Source organism: Euprymna scolopes, chromosome 28 (genome assembly GCF_053919585.1).
Source record: "Euprymna scolopes isolate OS-2025 chromosome 28, ASM5391958v1, whole genome shotgun sequence".
NCBI lineage: Eukaryota > Metazoa > Mollusca > Cephalopoda > Sepiida > Sepiolidae > Euprymna > Euprymna scolopes.
Genome location: NC_136509.1, coordinates 43,667,899 through 43,691,583, shown reverse-complemented (window position 1 = coordinate 43,691,583; position 23,685 = coordinate 43,667,899). Strand labels below are relative to the sequence as shown.

The 23,685-nt window shown below is 32.6% G+C and overlaps 1 protein-coding gene across 1 annotated transcript in view; it reads right to left on the bottom strand.

Annotated features, from left to right (window-relative positions):
- Nucleotides 1–15,199: 15,199 nt before the first annotated feature.
- LOC145249367 (uncharacterized) overlaps nucleotides 15,200–23,685 on the bottom strand; it is a 40,865-nt gene continuing 32,379 nt past the window's right edge. Inside the window, exon 2 of the mRNA XM_080110939.1 lies at nucleotides 15,200–15,352. Coding sequence (XP_079967065.1) covers nucleotides 15,200–15,352 — 153 coding nt within the window. The remainder of the gene's footprint in view (nucleotides 15,353–23,685) is intronic.

Here is a 23,685-nt window from a genome sequence, read left to right as displayed (position 1 = left end):
TAGACAGGGCATGGTCAGTTTTCTCAGATATTCTATTAAACATTGTATCTCCACTGTTGTGGGGACGATAGAGTGCAAATATAACGCAGTAGTGTGCGCAAGTGCAATCCGGAAGCATATTTAGGGTAAGTTAGGATCTTCTCTAGAGATTTTCCTACGATATGGAAAGTCGTTTCTAATGTAGGCACATACGCCATGCCCTTGACGATCTTGGGGTTGGATTTCGAGGTTAACTATGAGTCATCATTAATTACGAACTTATCTAGGGAAGTAGTCGGTCCAATACTAGTTTCGCTAGGTATAATACGTTAGGTTTAGTCTCCTGTTATAGAGTTGTAACCTCTGGAACGTTGGAACGGGATCTACGTTAGAGGTTGGGATTTGGGTTTTATCGAGTATTTATCTGGAAACGTTTCAGGATTGAGATTTGGGATTTGCGATATTAATAAAACGGTATTACAAATTTCCAATAATGATGAGAAGTTAATGTATGTGCAAAGAGTAATAAAACAACGCGTTCTACTAAAGAAAGTTTTTAATGAAGTTCATATGGGTCATCCCGGTATATTCAGAATGAAACTTCTAATAAAGAGGTTTTCGTCTTGGCAGAAAAGAGACCCTGAAATTGAGGAGTTGGCGAGACGTTGTAAAATGTGCTAACAAGCAGAGTAATCACTACCAGTAAAAATCATCCCTTGCTAAAGACAGACATTCCTTGGGCACGCATTCATATAAATTATTTAGTGATCATAAACACCTATTCTGAATGACTAGAACAGTTCGAATATAAACACCAAACAGCTGCAAATACGATACGCGCGCCAACCGAAGTACCAAAATACAATAGTAAGTAACAATGGGACGATGTTCATCGGAAGTGAATTCAAAGTTTATTGTTATACGTAAGCGATCGAATACATGACGAGACCGACCTACTATCCACAACCTAACGGTCAGACAGAGAGCTTATCGATGAGTTAAAATCCAACGGGTTCGACACCGGATAAAAAATTCCAACTCCTCACATGCTGTACAGAATAACTGCAATTAGAATACATATATTTATAGTCTGCAAAGCTCATATATGCAAGAAAAATACGTTCAATATTCTGCAGGTCGTTTACAAATGGAAAAGAAGATCTATACGAAAAATACAATGCATTATAAATTCTAAAAATAAGGGATATATTATTGCTTTTGAACTATATAGATGAAAAATAGTTTTGGTAGGACGGAATTGTTAACTACAAAATTGCGACAACTACATAAATATTAGGAGACGACTTCGTATGTAACAGACGTAATGATCACTTCAGACCTCGATACGTATAACACATCACAACTGACGAAGAAATACAAAGGGAGGTATTGTATGAATCTTTTTAAATAAAATCACCGATGAAGAAGAAACAAAAACGGAGGAATAACTAAAGGTTTGTCTAAATGTGAAAATACACAAAAGTAGAGGAGAAATTGTAGGAGAAAAGGGAAGCTAATAAAACGTCTACACATAAACAGAAATATTGGAAAAAAAATTCAGTGCAAAATTTAATTCGGTAGATGGTGATCTAGTAGAAGATCGTGACACCCTCCGAAAATAAATTCTTATGTCCTTACTAAAAGATGCGAGAAAGCATTAACCAGAGGGAGTGCAATTTATTCTTGATTCTAAGGGATTAAAGTATGTTTGAGTGCCAATATGTTACTCGTAACATGTTATTGTTGTACAATAAACTTGCTATAATCTACTCTTTGTGTTGAGTCTCATTATTTTATACTGATTATATTCACCCAGGAATGGGGGAACCTTCAGTCTTTGACATACTATGGATACCCACGAAGGGTGGTTGCACGTAAATTTTTTGTGGTAGGAGATGAGAATCTCGAACCACACCTGCCCTGAGTCAACATTGCTCAATACAAGTGGCAAGTGAGGTGTCTGTACAGGACGACTGTAACTAAATGCCGAGATAAGCGAAAAGCTCATACAGCCCCTAGACTTCCTAAATTCTCACCCATCTGCTACTAACAACGCTCAACGTTTCTTAACTTCGTGATCTGACGAGAACCGGATTTTCAACGCGATTTTGGCCAGGGATATGTCAAAGACACATTAACATGTTTCTACTTATATATATATATATATATATATATATATGTATATATATATATATATATATATATATATATATATATATATATATATATATACCAAAGAGAAATATACATTTTCTTATTTGTATTGTGTAAATTCGGAGATGCTTACAGAATAAAAAGAGTTCATATTGATATTGAAATCAATAACTATATCTACGTTCTCCCCAAAAATGAATAGGTTAATCAAAAGATTAGCAGGAGAGACATCAGAACTGGAGTCGAACTTAGAACAGTCAGATCGTCTTTATCATCAGTTATGTATGAGCGTTCAGCTTGAAGAATTTTATTTTTATTCAAACATCTCAACAAATTTGATCGTAAAATACCGAATCACATTTGCAACTTTTTATAAAATAATTAAATTGTAATGAGCGAAGTATACGTCTTCAATCTTGAGGTTTCTATTTTGCGTTGAAATTTTATTTTGAAAACGGTATTTCCTCCGCTGATACGGGTAAAACGATAAAGTTGTCGCCCTAAAACGATAAAGTTGTCGCCCTAAAACAACTTTACATCTTTATTTTGAAAATGTGTTGAAAAAATGAATTCAGGTAACTTGATAATGTAATATAAACTAACATCTATTCCACGTAGCTGCCTTAAGCCTCAATCACTACCTCAGTAGACTCCTGAACTGGGAGCAATTTTAAGAAGCGCCAGCTGGAGTGTGGCAAATACTTGGCTGATGCCAGCGTTCAGATTGCCATGTGGTTGATGTTCTCGATGTATGGCAAAACAAGTAGTCCAGCGTGTTCTGATCGGGGAAGAGATAGGCCAGTTAAGGAAATGTACAAAGTCGTAACAATCTTTCTGAAGCCAAGCCTAGGTATCGTTGTACTTGTGAGCCGGCATTGAGTTCTGCTGCCACATCCAGGATTCGTCAGCGGCAACCTGATTACACCAGATCACCACACTCTTCAGCACATCCGGGTACACTTTGGTATCGACTTTCAAGCCACCTTCGAAGATGTATGGTGACATAATGTGATCCTCACTGGAAACCACGTCAAAGTACATAAACGTGGACGAACAGTTTGGTTTCTATCACCCTAAATACGTCTCTCTAATTTTTGGCCATCTAGCGATGCATTTTGAGGGTGATTACTATCATTATCTTGTCATAACTTTGATCGGTAGAAAGCATGATTTATAGAGGGTGATTCTCAGATTAGATAGGGAATTTGATAGCCACTTTTTTTACAATATCTTCAGTTCTCTTTATATTAGAAAATCACCATCTTACTGTAATTATAGATTCTAGCATCTTATGATACTGACAGTCAAGTTTTAAATATTCATGAAATTCCAACTTTCTAATTTCCAAGTTTGATATATGCATCTTATAAACTTTAATAGCATTAATCAGCATCAAACCTTCAACGTGATTGGAAATACTACTTTACAAGGTCGACATACTTCATACAATATGTCGACGATAAGCACATCTAAGATTACAGACACCCATTTCGTTGTCCACTAGAAGAATGCAGTCTAGGACTAACGTATGCCTTTATTAGCAATGTATAACTGCACAAAGCAACACTCCTATTCGGTTTGACCACAGAAATCCTATACTATACAGATGTATTTTTGCAGCTAGCTGATACAAAAAGATTGTGCTATTTAGAACCTGAGAACAACATAATAGAAAATCGAGATAAAATTTTAAAATAATTCAACTGATCATATTTTAATTATATATAATAGCGGGGCCTGTGGAAATTCCACAGATAATTCATATGTAATGTATTTATATTGGTATTCTGTAGATTTTCAGCGTAAATGGGGACGCTCTGATATTATTATAGCTTTTTGTTTATACCGCAAAAGTATTAAATGAAATTAGCAAAAACGCCCGCTAAAGCTCGATCGTAAGATACGCTTAAATATGATATATAAATTCCTGTAGATTTCATATATATTAGTATCGGGTTTATGTTCTATCAGTGTTTACTTATTATAAAGTATCGATTTCAAAAATAAAAAAAATTTATCTATATGACTTGGGTGCATTAGCTATAATCTTGAATATATATATATATATATATATATATATATATATATATATATGTGTGTGTGTGTGTGTGTATATATATATAAATGTAACTCTTGGTTCGTTCGGAATTAATAGTCTAAAAAACCACTGGACGGATGGCTTCCACGTTTTGGTATGATATGTTACTATATCCATGTGTGTTTTTATATATTTCTTTTTAATTATAACATCATACTTAATTTTTCTATGATAAATAGATGTTTTTCTTTGTACCGAGAGGCCATTTTTTTATTTAGGGACAATTATTTATTACCGCTTCCTGTCACGTTACCAATGTTACAATTTAACGGTTTTCCTGCAAGATCTGGAGATTTCGTTTGCAATCTAGCGGGGAATTCTAGAAAATCTGGAGATATTTGGCACCTACATTAGATTATTAAAAAATAAAGAAAAGCGCTTGAAAATACTTTAAAACATAAAATAAACTCATTCATGTAAGTAAAAAAAAGTAGCATTTATTGCCTTTGGTAACAATTATTTATTGATTATTTGTTTTGTTTTTCACCTTTTTTCGACTAACCATTCTTAAATCTCACTATAAAATCGATTTTTCCAAGTACATTTTAGGTGGGGGGGGGCATTCCAACCTCCGAAATTTAGTTTAAAATTCGATCTAAAATTGTAAAAAGCAAGAAACAACAGCATAAAAAAACTCATACCAATACAGTAGAATTTAATTATCTACCAACCTAAATACTTTTCATATGCTAAACAAAGTTTTTTGTTTTTTATTTTTCTAATTTCAAAATATGTTGCACCATTATTGTGATGTTTATTTGCAGTATATTTCAATTTAACTTTTATTATAAAAAGTTTGAGTTTATGATTTGTTTCCTGCAAAAAATACCCTCTCTGACAAAAAACAGGCAAAACTATCTAATAAAATATGTAAGCCTTCTGGGGAGCTAACCGCTTCAATATAATTCCAGAAACATATAGTGAGAACACACGGAACATTTTATATATTGAATATACTATATTTGTAATTTTTTAATTGTCGGAAGTTAAAATATGGATTTTTTAAGGAGGGAGGATTGATATTTTTTTAAATTTCAGACGATAAAAATTAAAAACCTAGCGATTTTCTGGACATTTTTTCTCCTGATCTCGCGGGGTTTTTTTAATCTCAGTTGACAACATTGCATCACTAAAAAACACTACAGGCTTAATGTAAACAGAATGTGTTTACAATATCGGTAAATTTTTAATGGGTTTAATTACATGATTATTGATGATGTAACAATGTGATTGAAATGTAATTTAAATTAACCACACGTGGTCGCTTGGTAGGAACACACAAAATGAATGCCGACGCTCAAAGTTTATACACATTTTGACTCCTCCCTTTACTTAAAAATTCACCAAAACACAGGAAATTAACGAATTTTAATGAAAATTGCAGTATTTTTCAAATAATGATCGCAGAATATAATGAACTAATTATTTTTACTTAACTTTTAGTGAAAATGTTTTATTTTGTTTAAAAAAATACCTTTACTAAAGTTATGGTTTTCAGTAGTAAATAAAAAACGCAAGAATTTATTTTTGCTTTTTTAAAGCATCGTAATTTGTAACAATAAAAAATAATGTTTACAATAACATTACGAAAAAAAGCCCCTAAATTCCGAATTAATGAATTCGATATAACTCGAAGAAAAATGAATTCTCGCATACTATTCCGGCAATTAAAGATTCAATTAGATTCCTATTTCAGTCACCTAAATTATTTAGGGTGAAATGAGTTTAGGAATTTATAGCCAAACCTAAATATTTTTTTGGTAAATATCCAGATACGCTACTACAGAACACCGACCATTCTAATTTTTTTTGGGGGGAGTGATGTTGGGGCGCGCGCGCCCCACCATCACTCCCCCCCCCCGCTCACACCCCCAATGTACAAAGTAAAATCTTCGGAAAATGTGAAATGGTGTTCTAAATGTCGGTGCGTTACTTACGGAAATTTTGAAAATTCTACGTTCCAGGTAAAAAAAAAACAGATAAATTACCCCTCCCCTACTCCAACTTGGTGTGCTTTCCTTTTCTTATTTTATTTCTTTTTCAGCTAATTTTAAATTTTCCACCCAAAAAGCGCTATAATGTATTTTTGATAATAAGAAAATTGTATGTCCTGGAAAAAAAAATCCCATCCCCCCAACATAGGTTGCTTGGTGAAGCCGTCGTTTATGCTACAGCGTGCATGCGCGTAGCATAAACGGAAGCTGCAAAATGGTGGAAAGAAGTTCGTGGGTTCAGGGGTAAATACCATGCAAACGGTAAATTTGCCCCAAGTTTGACTATCAGATTGGTTGTCAGCGACCTCAATTACCTATAAAAAAACAAATTAGAGTGGTCGGTGTTCTGTAGTAGCGTATCTTGATATTTACCTTTTTTTTCCTGCTTAAAAAAATAACATTAATACAGTAAGTTAGGTAAAATTTGCATAAAATGCTCTGCTTTACGGTTGTAAAAATAGAACGGAAATTTGAATTTCGTTCCCTTTTAAATTCGGTACATTTTTACATTACGTCCAACGCATCGTTCACATTCGACACGTCAACTTTTATAGCTTGTCGGGTATTTTGGCAAGGTTAGGGGTGTCTATTACGAAAGCCGTTCTTAACATGGGTAGATTGGTAGGTGTGTAAGAAATTTCGTGAAAAATAGTGAATAATTCCCCCCGTCTTTCCAAGCTTATAACTCCTCGATAAATATAACTCAAGCCCTATTTTTTTTTCCAATTAAAGGAGCAAGGACCAAGGTTTCATTAAAAAAAAAACAAAAAAAAACATGTTTTTAAAAAAAATAAAAGGTTTTTACTTCGGACTTTACAGGTAAATTTCTAAAAAACACTACTTTTTTGTTTTAAATTTGAATATATTATTTATTGACCTTTTCTCTTCAGTTTATAATTTATTCACTTTTTAATAGACATTTCAAAATGGGAGGCGTGAATTATTCTACCCCCTGTCTTTCCAAGCTTATAACTACTCGAAAAATGTAATTCAAGCCCTATTTTTTTCAATTAAAGAAGCAAGGACCAAGGTTTAAAAAACAAATCAAAAGAAAAAACAAACAACGTGGTTAAAAAAAGGTTTTAAACTTCGAACTTTACAGGTAAATTTCTAAAAAAAACACTACTTTTTTTGTTTTAAATTTGAATATATTGCTTATTGACCTTTTCTCTTCAATTTGTGATATCTAAAACGTTGGTGTGTAAATTGATTATTTACTTTTTACTAGACACTTGAAAATGGGGGGGGGGGCGTTGATTAAAAAAAAATGTTTGTCTAAAATATTATATTCGATTTATTGGAAAGAGCATAAGATTTCACATTGACCCTGAAAATATCGTAAAAATAGAATCAATAAAAAAATTTTGATAGATTTTTAAAGTTTAAAAATTGAAAAATATTGAGTTTGTAAAATTCATTACTGTTTTTAAAAAAATTCTATTACTTTTAAAACAACTTTAATAGTTTATTTTGGAAGTATAATCCATAAAGAAAATAAACAACCCACTTTTAAAAGAGAAATTACGAGATTTGTTATATTTTATTCGCAGTATCGTGATAGGGGTGTAAAAAATTCCTACAAAAATTCTGATACATCTACTAGATTGGAGTGTTTATATATTGTAAACGTACCCGACAACCTATAAATGTCGACATTTCCAATGTGAATGGTAAGCTGGACTTATGTAAAAAATAACAAAAAGATACACCAAACTGACTTTTTCGTTTAAAAATGGAATTATTTCCCTTTCGTTATTATCTTTTAAAAAAAAAAAATTTTAATAAATATTTTGTGTTTTATATACATAAAGTACACTTGTTGAATGTTACTGTTTTGATTATATTCGTTTGGGGGGCACAATTAAAAAATTAAGAAAGATTAAAACGAAGCGAAATTAAAGTTTCCGTTCCATTTTTACAACAACAATAAAACAGTGCATACTCAGCAAGTTTTATCGTAATTTATAAGCATATTGAAACACTAAATCAACATTTTATTTATTTTTTTGCATAATTAATGATGGAAGTATTTTTCTGTTTATTTTCTTAACATCTGTTAAAAAAATAAATAATTTGTACATTCTCTTGAAAAAAAGAATCAAACGTTTCTCTACTTTCACATGTGTTCCATTTTAGAAAACTGAGCATCAGCAACGCGTGGCCGGGTACAGCTAGTATATATATATATATATATATATATATATATATATATAATGTACTCAATAATGATTGTATCCATAAAGATGTTATATATTCTTGCACTAATACTGAGCTCCCACGCACTCTTCACATCACATACACTAATATTTCGTCTTCAAGTTGTTCTTCTTCCCATCCTCCATCTGATATAGTTACTAATCCAATACACCATTCGAGCAGCCCTTCCATCTACAATCATACAACTAGTAATAATGTGATGATGATGATGATAATAATAATAATAATAATAATAATAATAATAATAATAATAATCATAATATTAATGAGAATAATAATATTTCTCCTAACAGCCATCCTAACACTAACAACACTCATTATCCCCTCCAAAATAGTCCTCATACAGACATTGTGCCACCATTTGTTGAACACTATGAACAAAATTCAAACTATTTAACTAATACAAATCAGCAAATTTATATTAATAGCAGACCTCGAGCTTTTAATAAAGTACATGCATATATCGGTGCTACTTCAACATTAATTAAGAAAAGAATATCAAACCACATTTCTTCTTTAAAAATACATATTTTTTATAATAACCAAGGAACTTCTCTAACCACTTTAATTAAAAAAACTTAACTCTAACAATACTCCCTTCTCAATCAAATTGACTATTATTGTTGCAATATTTTGGACTGCTAATAAGGTATGATCCCACACAGTCGGACGATTCTATTTATAGACGATGCTGCTAAGAACTGACGAATCAAATTAATTCACGTTCTGCTACAAACCAATCAGAAACCAGAATTGCTTCATAAATATTAAAACTTTTCTGGAGCAATTTCACATGTTCTTTTCCCGGGTTTCGACACGGTAACAATATTTTGTTATTTGTAACTGTCTACTACAAACAACTCACCTCCCAGGACTTGTGTGTCACAGCGAACCATCAGAAACTGTTCTGAAACTCAAAATGGCTTACACTTCTACAGGTTATGGGCCCAGCGTGCGTCGTTATTTCGATGGATCCGAAGCAAAATTCGAATTGTGGCGAGTTAAACTTCTGGGATATCTACGAATCCAAAAGCTACACAAAGTACTACAAACACAACCTGAAAACAGAAACGACCCCGACTTCATTGAAAAGAACGCAGCTATCTTTGCGGAATTAATACAGTGTTTAGATGACCGAAGTCTATCACTGGTAATGAGAGAAGCCCTGGACGACGGCTGCAAAGCATTACACATATTGAGAGAGCATTATTTATCGAAAGGAAAACCCACAATTATGTCTTTATACACTGAACTGACCTCTCTAAAACGAATGGAAGCCGAAACTATTACTGATTATATTATAAGAGAACAGACAACTGCAAATTCTTTAAAAATGTCTGGTGAAGTTATAAGTGACAGTCTGTTAATTTCCATGGTCCTTAAGGGATTACCGAGTGATTTCAAGCGATTTACCACCGTGATAACCCAGAAAGAAAAATCCATGACTTTTAGCCAATTCAAGGTAGCACTCAGAAGTTACGAAGAAACTGGAAAAATGATCACAGAATAAAACGAATCCACAAATATCATGAAATTTAAAAATAAACACATAAAAACACCAAAATCAAATTATACCCATGCCAGGAATAAAAAACGCAACTTTGCCAAAAGCAGGGTTTTTCCTAAAAAAAGTACAAAAATTATTTGCTATAATTGTGGACGACCTAATCACAAAGGTTTCCAATGTAGATACAGGATTCAAAATGGCGACTACATTAAAAATGTAGAGATCTCTGTTAGCGAACATACATTTTTATTTTCGTGTACATTTGATGCTTCAAGAAACAATAATAATTTCCTTGTCGATTGTTGGGCCACGGCACATGTGATTACAAAGGAATCTGATTTTATCAATTTTGAACCCAACTTTAAGCCACAAAATCAAATATATTTTCTGTACAAGCTGCCACAAAACAAGGTGCAAATATAAACTTTACCCCCAATAAATCAAAACTGGTATAACCGAATGGAACTGTATTCGACATTAAAGAAAATGGAAGACTATATTATTTAAATAGCGTAGTCCCATCAAAAACCGCATGCCATGATCTACAGACATGGCATAAAATTCGTGGACACTGCAATATTCCTGATATCAAAAAGTTGCCGACTGTAGTTGATGGAATGCGAATACAAACATCAAAAACCTTCAACTGCGACGTCTGTACGCAAGGGAAAATGACAAACTATCAAAACAAGATACCAGACAAAAAGGCCAAAATATCCTATCAATGGTGCATTGTGACTTGAACGGTCCCGTAGAACCGATGGCCAGAGAACATTATAGATATGTGTTGAATCTCGTAGATGACCATTCAGGTTTAATAATGGTTTACTTTTTAAAGAACAAATCTGATACCCTGCTAGCAACTAAGAAATATCTAGCCGACATGGCCCCCTACGGTGAAATCAAGTGTATTCGCTGACAACGGTACGTAATTTACCAATAAAGACTTTGAACTTTTACTAATTTACCATCGTATCAGGCATGAAACATCAGCTCCTAGATCGCCACACCAAAATGGGACTGCTGAACGTGCGTGGCGGACACTTTTTGAAATGGCAAGATGCCTACTCATTGAATCAAAACTCCCTAAAATCCTCTGGACGTATGCACTTATGGCGGCAGCCGATATACGCAACAGGTGTTTTAACAAAACGCTATCTAAAACTCCGTATGAATCTTTCTGCGATAAAAAAAAACAAATTTAAGCAGAATGCATATATTTGGTTCAACTTGCTTCGCATATATGGAGAAAAAGAGTAAATTGCATATTAAAGCCGACAGAGGTATATTTCTTGGATACGATAAAAAACAGTCCAGCCAATTTAATATTTTTTCCCGAAAAAAATAAAATAAAAAGAATCCGGTGTGTAAAATTCACAGACACGTTTAATTTTACAGACGAAAACCCGTCATATGAAGAGTATTACATTATATTACCTCAAATAATTAGAACAAACGAAAACAATAAAAAATGACGGAGACGAGAGTGTCCATGATGATGATGATGATGATGATGATGATGATGATGATGATATCCCAAAAGAAATAGAAGACGACCCGATTGTTTTGTGGTCGACAATATAAAAGATTATCAAATCGACTATTGCTATTCAATGGAAAATGCGCCAAAAAGCTTCAACGAAGCAATTAATTAAGAACATTGTGATTAATGGAAAATTGCCATGAAAAAAAAATAGATGCCTTAACCGAAAATGATACATATACAGTAGTGCCTCTCTCAAGAGATAAACATGTTATTTCTACCAGATGGGTCTTTACAAAAAAGAGTACAGCATCAGGCGTAGAACAGTACAAAGCAATATTTGTTGCTAAGGGGTGCTCTCAGATTTACGGTAAAGAATACATTTCTACGTTTTCGCCGACCGCAAACCTAACGACAATCAGAATTTTACTGCAAGTCGCATCACAATATGACCCAAACATCCATCAAATGGACGTAATAAATGCTTATTTGAGTGTCCAAATAGACTGTGAAATGTATATTACCCCTCCAGAGGGATTTATAATGAAAAATAAAAATAGCGTGTGGCTACTTAACAAGTCATTATATGGTCTACAGCAGAGTGCTCAGTGTTGGAACACAGTATTCCATGATTATATTATTAAACACCAATTTAGACAATGCGCTGTAGACCCCTGTTTATATACCCAACACAAAGATTTTGGTTTTGTGGGTCGATGATATTTTAATCGCATCAAATTGTGACATAATGTTAACTGATGTTAAGACCAAATTAAGTCAAAGATTCAAAATGACCGAATTTTGGCAAAATATCCTGGTTTCTGGGGATAGAATTTACTCGAAGCAAAGGACTTGTTACGATGACTCAATCGAGATACATCGACAAAATACTATCAAAATTTGGAATGGGAGAGTGCAAGTAACGCTCTACACCGGTCGAAAATGATATTAATAAAAATATACACGGATTAAATTACACCGTTTTTTCTCAAAACTTGTTGGTGAATTCTACTGACTAATTTTTTCTTTCACTGCCCTGTATGTATATAGCTTTCTATATATTAAACATACAGACCAGCGAAGTTCCACTTATGAGAAGGATCCTACTGTTTTTTCATGAATATCAGCGGAAAACCCTAGGGGTAGGTAATGCTCAGAGTATACAGATTTCTATATATCAAAAAAAATAGTCCTGGACAAGACGTTAAACTGTATCCATTTTATTTATATTAACACTTTAACCTACTAATACTTTTGCTTAGAAAAAACAAATCTTTGTAATTTTCCTTTTTGACATTTGAACACAATTACAAACGGCGTCTTTTTAAATGCTAGAATTCTAAGATCCAAATAATTTCTTATTTTTGTTATGTCTAAGTAAATATAAAAATATATATTTATTTTTGAGCAGAACAAACACAAGGGACTTCCCCATTATAAAAAAATAGGGAGGATGTTGCAATATTTTGGACTGCTAATGGGTATGATCCCACACAGTCGGACTCTTCTATTTATAAACGATGTTACTAAGAACTGACGAATCAAATTAATTCACGTTCTGCTACCAACCAAACAGAAACCAGAATTGCTTCATAAATATTAAATCTTCTCTGGAGCAATTCCACATGTTCTTTTCCCGGGTTTCGACACGGTAAGAATATTTTGTTATGTGGAACTCTCTACTACACACAAGTCACCTCCCAGGACTTGTGTGTAACCACGAACCATCTGAAACTGTTCTGAAACTCAAAATGGCTTACACTTCTAGAATTATAAAAAAAAAGTTAAGTCTAATACTCCAGGCTCTAAGTAATGTCGCCTCTGCACAATCGAAGCTACAACTATAATTACTTCCCCTCAAAGTAACAATATAATAAATTCTAAAAATGAACTGATCTCTTTCTCTAAACATAAGTCCAAATCTGATTATGGCAATTTTGAAATTACATAGTTATTACTTTTACCCTTTATATAGATGTAAAATATTTTTTTCTTTAACTGTATCGTTTAAGACATACTTCTTAATACTTTATATTTAATAATCCTTTATTTTAATTCTTTATCTCTTCTTTGCATGGCCGGTTTTTATCTGCATTTTCTGTGTTATTCTTTAAACTTTCCTATCTATCTAATATATCAATCTACTCACACTTTCATATCTTGTATGCATATTTACTTAAATTCTACTATATGAATTTACTTACTTTTTCCCCTGAAATTGCAGATACCGGCGATCTTCTCCCCTTAAATGATTTTTATTTTTTTTATTTTTATTCTTATTTTATTTTATATTATATATTATATTTTATATTGTATTTTTATTATATTGTATTTATTCATTTATTTATTTATTCTTTATTTTCTATTTATTTATTATATATTTATTTATTTATTTTTATTTTCCTTTTATTGTCGTTTATCAACTCTTGCTGACATTTTTTAAGTGATGACCTGTACATTTCAGTTGACCTATATTATTTTGCACTATATATATTGTCGCGCCTTTAACATTTCCTGTCTGGGTCATTTTGACTTTTGTTTCCCTTTATTTTCTATTTTATATTTAACTTTATCATTTTTTCTCTCCTGTCTCTACCCAGATCTTTTTTATTTATAGTTATGTCTCGGAAGTAGAGTGAAAAGCACATCTTTTTTTTCTTTTATTAATATTATTTTTTTCCTTGTACAGATTTTTGTGATTTATTCCATGGATTTCTGCCTTTGGATTATTATGGACCATCTTCTTCCAATTACGGGATTTCCTTGGATTTTACTTGTACAAATGGAAATTCTTTTAACTTTCTTGAAGTTGTACATTTGGATTTTACCGTCACTGGATTTTTTATCTTCCACCAGACTATCCATTCATGTGTAATCACCTTTTTCTTTACCATATTCCCTCCGCTTAACTTATTTTTTTCAAGTAAGATCTTTGACTTACTTGTTGTTTCATCAAATACTTCAGCATACAAAATCCTATCCCGCATTTTGCTAATTCCTACCCTCTGATGAGAAGGAGAGACTTCTTCGAAACTCCGCGGATTAAGGACTATCCATTTATCTAGTGTTTCCTTTTAAGATTAAATATGTTTTAACTCATTTCAAAGTGTTTTTTAACATATTTTATTAATTGTTTGCTCATATATATATATATATATATACATATATATATACATATATATATATATATATATATAACTTGAGCTCCTTCAGTCATAATCAGAATTGAAACGAAAACTTATAAAGAATTCTTAATAAAATAATTCATAAAAAATATAGATTAATGTAGTGGCATCAGTTTTAATCGAAAGTGAAACCAAGGCTTATGAAGGATTCTTGATAAAATTATTTATAAAAAAATAGATAACTAAGGTGCTAACAGCTATAATCGAAACCGAAACTAAACCTCATTGAGGATTTGTGGTAAAATTATTTATTACAAGAAATAGAAGTACATAGCAATTAAACGACTCGTATGTAAGCGTGACACAGAAAATAACAGACACGCTATCGTATTAATATATAGCTTAACGTAAGAAAAAGCAATTTAAAATAAAGACAGACATACCCACCAACACATCTCCCACGGATGAAAAGGCGCGTCGAATAACTGTGCATGTGAAATACATCTTAATGTTGCATATGCTCTCTTGGATAAATATAAATTCTGCTTGACACACGTGAAGTCTTTCTGAGGTTTCCTGTTTATTCTAGTGAAAGAAAGAGATTTCAAAGAAGACAGTTGAAAGCACAGTTTAACTTGTACATCAAACGACGTCGTCGACTTTGTAGTTGCACGCAGCTCGGTCTGCATGTACAGCATAACTGTTGGCGATTTGGCAGCCCTGGCGCTGGCCATAAGTCGTCGAAGCAGCACGAGTCAAACTTTCAGCATTCTTACGACTTTTGAAAAAGTTTTCCTTTGAAATCAATATACCGGCATTTTAAAGATGAAAATTAATATTAAAGTATGAAATTTATTTGCGTTCCTGTCAAAGTGTTCATAGAGAGTTGTGTACATGTGTGGGAAAAAGTACTTTGCTTATATGTAAGCATAATAGCTGGACATCTTGCGGCGTTTAAAAAGAAAATTTTTAAACTTTTGAAATCAATGTTTCGTTATTTTTAAGACGAAAACAATAAATATTGGATTTATTTGCTTAACCATTCTACCCATAAAGAAATATATATTTCTCAGTATATATCTCTCAATATATATATATATATATATATATATATATATATATATATATATATATATATATATATATATCAGACCGCCAGGCTTTGCTTGGTCGTAAAATACACATAAATATATTTTAATTAATGCAACGTTCTTAGTTATTATCAACAGAAATACCGTATGGTATTAGACGTAACGTATAATTCCTTTTAAAAAATGAAATAAAAACCGACAGGAACTGAGACTTGCATGCGAGTATTGCTTTTTCTTCGGAATAGTTCACCTGTTTGTAAACAATACTTGATCTTACATCGAGACTAATCCTTAAGGACAGTAAATGAAGTACGCTAACTATTACGCTCGCTTGACACGTTCGTAATATGTGTTTTCAACCCTATTATTCTTAACATAAGCACTCTGTCATGCGAACCATTCACGCATACGCCTACGAGAAAAGAATTGAAAATCAGATTAAAAATTTCGATGACCCCGTATGTAGCAACTGCTATATTTTATCCACGCCTTTCCCCGGATGAAATCCGATTAGAAAATTGTCGACATGTCTAAATACCCTATATAAAAAAATTATTTATTTAGATAAAAAAAATTGTTGAAGATATAGGTTTTGAAATTTTCCTCACATAAACATACACACACAACACACATAATACACCCATTATATATATATATATATATATATATATATATATATATATATATATATATAAGTGAACCTGTCTGTGTGTCTTTCTGTGTCTCTTTCTGTGTATCTGTGTGTCTGTCTGTGTACATTTCACCCCGCAATAACTCTGCCAATTTTTAGAGGGGGAGTTCGTTCTACTCTGGATTCCTAAACAACCGGAGTGTTTTTTTTTCTTTTGTAAATTTCGAAAAAACGTATTTAATATTTCTTGCAGCGTTCTAGAAAAAAATCGTTTGTCCTCGATAAGAATCCAAAACCGATGATCCTAAATAATCTGATGAAAGAAAGAGGTAATTCGGATTAAAATTAACGCCTTATACAGCCTAACATTACAGGTTCCTTTTGGAATTTCTATTACAGGACGGCAAAAAGGTCCGACATATACAATCTCTAATACGTTCTTTAAGGACCAGGGGCGCGATCGAAATAAATGTTTCTGTTTAGAACACAAGTTAACAACGATACTTGAACTTTGAATTTACAACATTTGTATAAACACCTTTCTACAAAATGATTTAATAAATAAAAAATAAGGTTTCTACAGTTCAATGTACACTACAATGTAGAGTGGACTACATTACTGTGGTGAGGCATGTGGAACTTCTTCCCAGTGCAAGGCGCTGGGTCCCTTACTAAAGCAGGCAGTAAACAAAAGAGGTTGAAAAATGTGCGAATTGTCCGATTTCAATGACCATAAAATATAGATGGTTTAAAACATTCGTTGATACTCATATATTTACTTGTTTCCCCACTAGTTGCCCGAGTGTTTGGATGTGTCTGTTGAGCAAAAAAAAGCAACAAAAAATAATAAAGTGGTAGTAGGAAGGCGGGTTCGAACCTGTACCGCAAGCGAGGAAAAGAACGGGGCAAAACCTAACGTTACGACAACCACCAAACCGGAGCGACATTTTTAAAAATTAAGGTTAGACAATCTATAGGAGAGGATAATATTACAAAATATCGGTTTAAAAATTGCCCCCCTGTAGAAAAGTGCCTAGTTGAAGGGGAAGATATTAATGTTTTTAGTCAATTTTTCGATATTTGTCATATGAAAGGTTGAACTTTAAAACGATACTGATCTTGGTAAAATCCATCGCCTCTATTGAAAGTTTAAGGCAGACATGCAAACATACACACATGCATACATACATACATTTATATATTGGTAAATAAAATTTTCGACCCAAACTAATGAAAAAGCTTGCCCTATCTCTGAATACCCTTTATGTGAAATTTCAAATATTTAGACCAGAAATTGTCTGAGTAATTTGGAAGAGACCGAAGAGATCAATTAAAAAAAAAAATGTTGACCCCTATTATGACCCCTTAAAATGTATTGTTTTGGACTCTAATCAAGTTATTAAGTTAGATCCATGTCCAAGGAACGTATATCTAAAATTTCAAGTGCGTAGACCCAAAATTGTGGGAATAGATTGGTAGAGTTCTCAAAGGTCAAATCGTTGAACTTTGACCCCTTAATCGCCAAATCTCAGTACCCTGTATATAAAATGTCGAGTCTGTAGACTAAAACTTGACAGAGTTATTGCGTAGGGAAATGTACACAGACACACACACACATACATACACACAGACACATTCACTTTTATAGATATATAGACTAGCATTTCAGCCCGGTGTTGCCCGGGTGTGTCGAGGTGTATGTTTAGCAAAAAAAAAAAAAAGAAAAAAGCGGTCAATTTTTTTTAAATTTGACACCGACTATGACCCCTTAGAATATATTGTTTTGGGCTTAAATAAAGTTATTAAGTTAGATCCATGTCCTATGAACCTATATCTAAAATTTCAAGTGTTTAGATCCAAAATTGCTACTCCCTCAGGCACTGAAATTCCATGAACCGAAAATGACTTTAGTCCTGCCGGTAAAATTCACACACTCACACAAACATGACACTGAAGACGCTCGTTAGTATACACACACACACACACACACACACCCACACACACACACACACACACACACACACACACACACACACACACACACACACACACACACCACACACACACACACACGCATATATATATACATGCATGCACGCATACATAGATATATACTCATACATACACATACACACACAAATATAACACACATATGCATACATACACAATACACAGTACACATACACATACACACATAAACATATACAAGACGGTTAATGACATACATACACACACATATATATATATATATATATAAATGCAAATATACATATATACCCATACACATACCTATCCGTAAACATACACACGCATATACATATATACACATAAAATGCATAATACACATACATATACATACACACGCATACATACATATGCACATACATATAAGTACACACATATACAAATACATACGCACATACACATACATATGCACATATGTACACATATGCACATATATATATATACATACACTTACCTACATACACATACATGAATATGCACTCGTACACAAACATGTACACACATACACATATACATGCATACATATACATACATATACACATACATATATATACTTACACACATGCATATATGTACATACACACATGCATATATACACATACATACAAACAATATATATACGGATATACATACACACATAATATATATACATATACACATATACATACATATACGCATAGATATACAACATATACATATACCTGTACATGAAGATACATACACCTATACATACATATATACATATAATGATAGCAGATCAATGATTACATGCTTCCAGCGTGTCAGGCCTACATGCGTCGCCATTTTTCCATGGCTGAGAGAGTATCTATACATAGATGATGTTACAGAGTTTTAGCTTTGTACGACAGCTAAATCTCTCCCTTGCTTCAAAATGTTGATATCTAGCAACAAGCAAGAGCAAGATAACGAGTAACAAGTCACACTGCAGACCAGCTTAATGCGGGTACTTGCATCCCGCTTTATGTTTTGTTTTGTTTTTTAATCTAAGTTTTGCTTATCCTAGAGGGGTTGCCTTCACCACGGTTTACGTGAGCCCTCTCCACCTCTCATACACATTACAATAAACACATGCGTACATAGAGATTTACGCCAACATACGCATGCACGTGCACACACATGGAACCATAATCATGTAGAGGCGCACAAATACGCACACACATACATATGCATACGTACACACGTATACATGTAAAATACACATGAGGGAACATTCCAAAAGTCATACATAGTAAGTGATCAGCGGCTAGACTGTGTTTGTCCCTTTTCCTTCCTAATCTTTTTTCTCCTTCCTTTTTTTTTTTTAAAATAAAACGTTTGTTTTAGGCTCACACATATGCAGTACATGATAATGATGATGATCATTTTGACAAATTCACACATAATTTTCTAAATAACTCAACGTACGAATCTACGAAAAACAACATATATATATATATATATATATATATATACATATATACATACACACACACACACATATATATATATATATATATATATATATATATATATATATATATCTCAGCATGGGTGCCCGGCGTTGCCCGGGTGTTTGGAGGTGTATGCTGAGCAAAAAAATAAAACGGTCAAATTTTAACTATTATGACCCCTTAACATTTATTGTTTTGGGCTCAACTCAAGTTATTAAGGTAGATCCTTGTCCAAGGAACCTATATCTTAAATTTCAATTGTCGAAGGAGGTTGGTAGAGTTCTCAAAGGCCGAATCGTTGAACTTTGACCCTTAACAGCCAAATTTCTGGCCGAAACCAAAACACATAGATTTTCCCAAAGGGGTTTTATCATTATATCTGTCCGTCTGAGAAACGGTATCTATCATATTCCTCTATCAACGTTTAGTTAACAGAGTTGAAACTGGATAATAAGTGATTTGGACCTTTATGACGAGTTCGTTTTTAATTTTACCTGAAACTAGCTTTGACAAAGACAGAATTGAATTAATGATATATGACAGTCTTCAGTTGATTAGATGGTTAGTAAAAAATAATCATACATATTCCTGATAGAAGCTTTTGCGTAAGCTAAAAATTAAAATAATAATAATAATTATTATTATCATTATTATTATTATTATTATTATTTATATATATACAGCATGTTCTTTTCATTGTTTTGACTCTCGAATGTGTGTCTTTTTAATTAGAATGGCGTGGTTCTCGATTGATTACCTGTTTAACTGTATCGAATTCATGCTCGAGAGTCAAAACAATGAAAATAATAATCTGTCTTCGTCGCCCTAATGATCATACATATATATATATATATATATATATATATATATATATATATATATATATATACATATATGTATATATATATATATATATATAGTAATTTATAAAATATATATGGCGATTAAGCTACACTGAATATTCTGCGTTTCATCCAACTATATGATTCGTCAGGCTTATGCGCATAAGCCTGACGAATCCTATAGTTGGATGAAACGCAGAATATTCAGTGTAGCTTAATCGCCATATATATTTTATAAATTACTAACTAGCTCTACCTACGTATTGAGCACTTTTGAAGTAAATACTTAAAGTTTACGCATAAATCTATACTTTCGTATATTAAATTTATGCGAATAAATGAAGTAGTTATATATATATATATATATATATATATATATATATATATATATAATATAAAATTGATAAACTTTTAGAATAGTAGTCGTACATACTTTTTCAGCACCGTATAATGAATTTTACAAATGGCGGATTTTATTACTCTTATAAACCATGGTTTATAAAAGCGGTTATCGAATTTAATAAGTGACTCCAATTCCTTTATATTTTAAGAAGGCGATATGTTATGACGCACGAATACATATTCTTGCGAATGGTAGGCATATGGTTGTTACCGTTTCTAAATACGAATATAAAACATGCGTTGGGTTTTTACATGCACAAAAACTGTATTGCCAATCGGCATAAACTAATTCTCTAGACAAAACGTAACTTTACGATTGGCTCGTTTTTGCAGAAATTAATTCAACAGCGTCGATAAGTAGAAGAAGGAATGAAGAGCTCAAGAAATCGTATTTATATTAAAATCAATCACGAATGTTCAGGATTCATAAAAAATCATATATAAATAAAAATATTTAAGAATGATTGTGAATACAATCACAATAGCTATTAGCCAACTAGGTAAATTATGTAACTCACATGTGACCTCTGACTGTTCAAAGCATGGCGAACTCCTGGATAACTGCGGAATTGTATTGTTAAGATCGTGATAAAGTTTTCTGGAGTATGTTCTTAAGGTAACTAAAATTATATTATTTCCAATATTTGAACTAATATTTTCATTTTAATTGTTGCCGCTGCAAATATTCAGCAAACGAAAACGCTAACTTTTTTCGATTTTGCATTGTCTAACTCGAACATTTTTCAATTGAATCCTGGACATTGCGTAGAATTAAGAACATAGCCCTTTATTTTTTTACAACAGTATCATGCTACCGACCTCTCAGTCATGATACCGTAAAGAAACAAACGTCCAATTGTTATTTTATCCCACTCTGTGTATCGAACCTGCAACTCCCAGAAAAGTTTTACATAGAACTGAGTTTTTTATTTGTACTTAGTTTGCTACAACATGATTCCTTGTGGAATAATCCTAGTTATGCAAATTACCAATCCTTATCGTTTTTCAGAAACATATAATCCAAGTGTTTTAAAATTTATTGTCACTGGATCACATTTATGTTTAAAAATTAAAAATATATGTATTATATTAGCATTTGGTGGGTTGTTTTGTTTTACGGCATATCAACCCATTTCAGGTTATTTACTGCCGAAGCTGGTGATTTTGAAGAAGGATTTTTTAATATAGTATATTTGTTTTTTAAGTCGTATTCTATTTAACCCATAGTTGGGACCCTAACAGGTACTACCACTCCGGGTCAGACTGAACCTGGGAGCAATGGCTATTAAAGGGTGGTTCCACACTCCCTAAGACCTGCAAGCTGGGGTCTCACCATCGGATATAGTTTTAGGTCATATCCAGGACCTATATTAGCATTTATGTATTAAAATAAACACACTATTGATAAAAAACACCTATCTAATTTATTGCTTGATATAATACATCTGTATACGTGCATATGTTTTTACTTGCCTTAATGCCAGGCTTCTAATATAAGGTTGTAATAGTCATATATTTACAGATTTTAGTACATTAATACGCATTTGAATGTAATGTGTGTTATTTACATAGAAACTTAAACTCATCAAAGTATATTAATAGTTTAAATATGTGTAAAATCTAGTACGATTCTTAAAGTCATAGCTACGCTATTATTCAAGCAGATTTAATTACGTATTTTCACGAATTCAAAGAAGGAAGCATCATGTAATTTGATATTACCATCAAACGCTTTTTAATAGCCAATTATATTGAAGCGCGTTTTATTATTTGTCCCATCTGTTTGAAGGAGAACTGACAGGTTGCTTAACGGGGGGGGGTGTTCCTTTTTTGTAAACTTGATGCATTAAATTCGACATACAGCAAAGTCTTTTTAAAGTAAAACGCACCCAAATTAAAAGTGAAAAAATACACTAAATTTGGAATTCGTTATGTAATAGAATTTAAAACGATTCTATGCGCCCGAGTACACCAGAACATTTTTTAAAAAATAATTTTCTAAATACAAAAGATCGTGGATTAGATATTCGTCGTATCAGGTTTAGTAACGTAGGTATATCTTTTTAATAACTTTTTATATTTAATGTTTTCTCATTAAACTACCTACTGTAAAAACACAAGCTATGAACACATGCACACTATACGTTCCCTTGTTGGGTCGGATATACTCTTAGTATATATATATATATATATATATATATATATATATATATATATATATATATATATATATATGTATATATATATATATATATATATATATTCTCTATCTATATAAAAGCCAAGTACGTCCAAGGATGGAATACTGTTGCCATATCTGGGCAGGAGCTGCTAAAAACATCCTACCTTGGCAGAGTACAAAATAGACTTCGTGGCATAATGGGGGATGCCCTTTTCTCTACCCTGCAACCTCTCTCCCACAGAAGAGACGTTGCGAGCCTATCCTTGTTTTATCGTTATTGCCAGATGCTTGTCTGAACTCCAATCTCTGGTCCCCCCTCGCCAATCTTTCACGAAAAACACCCGTCTAGCTGAATCCACTGTGAAAAATTTCCCCCACTCTATATCTGTGCCTAAATCAAAGCGTGGATTCCATGAACAAAGCTTCTTTCTTAGAATTGCACGCATGTGGAACTCTGTTCCTCTGCCTGCTTCCCACCGGACTACAACTTGGATGTCTTAAAGT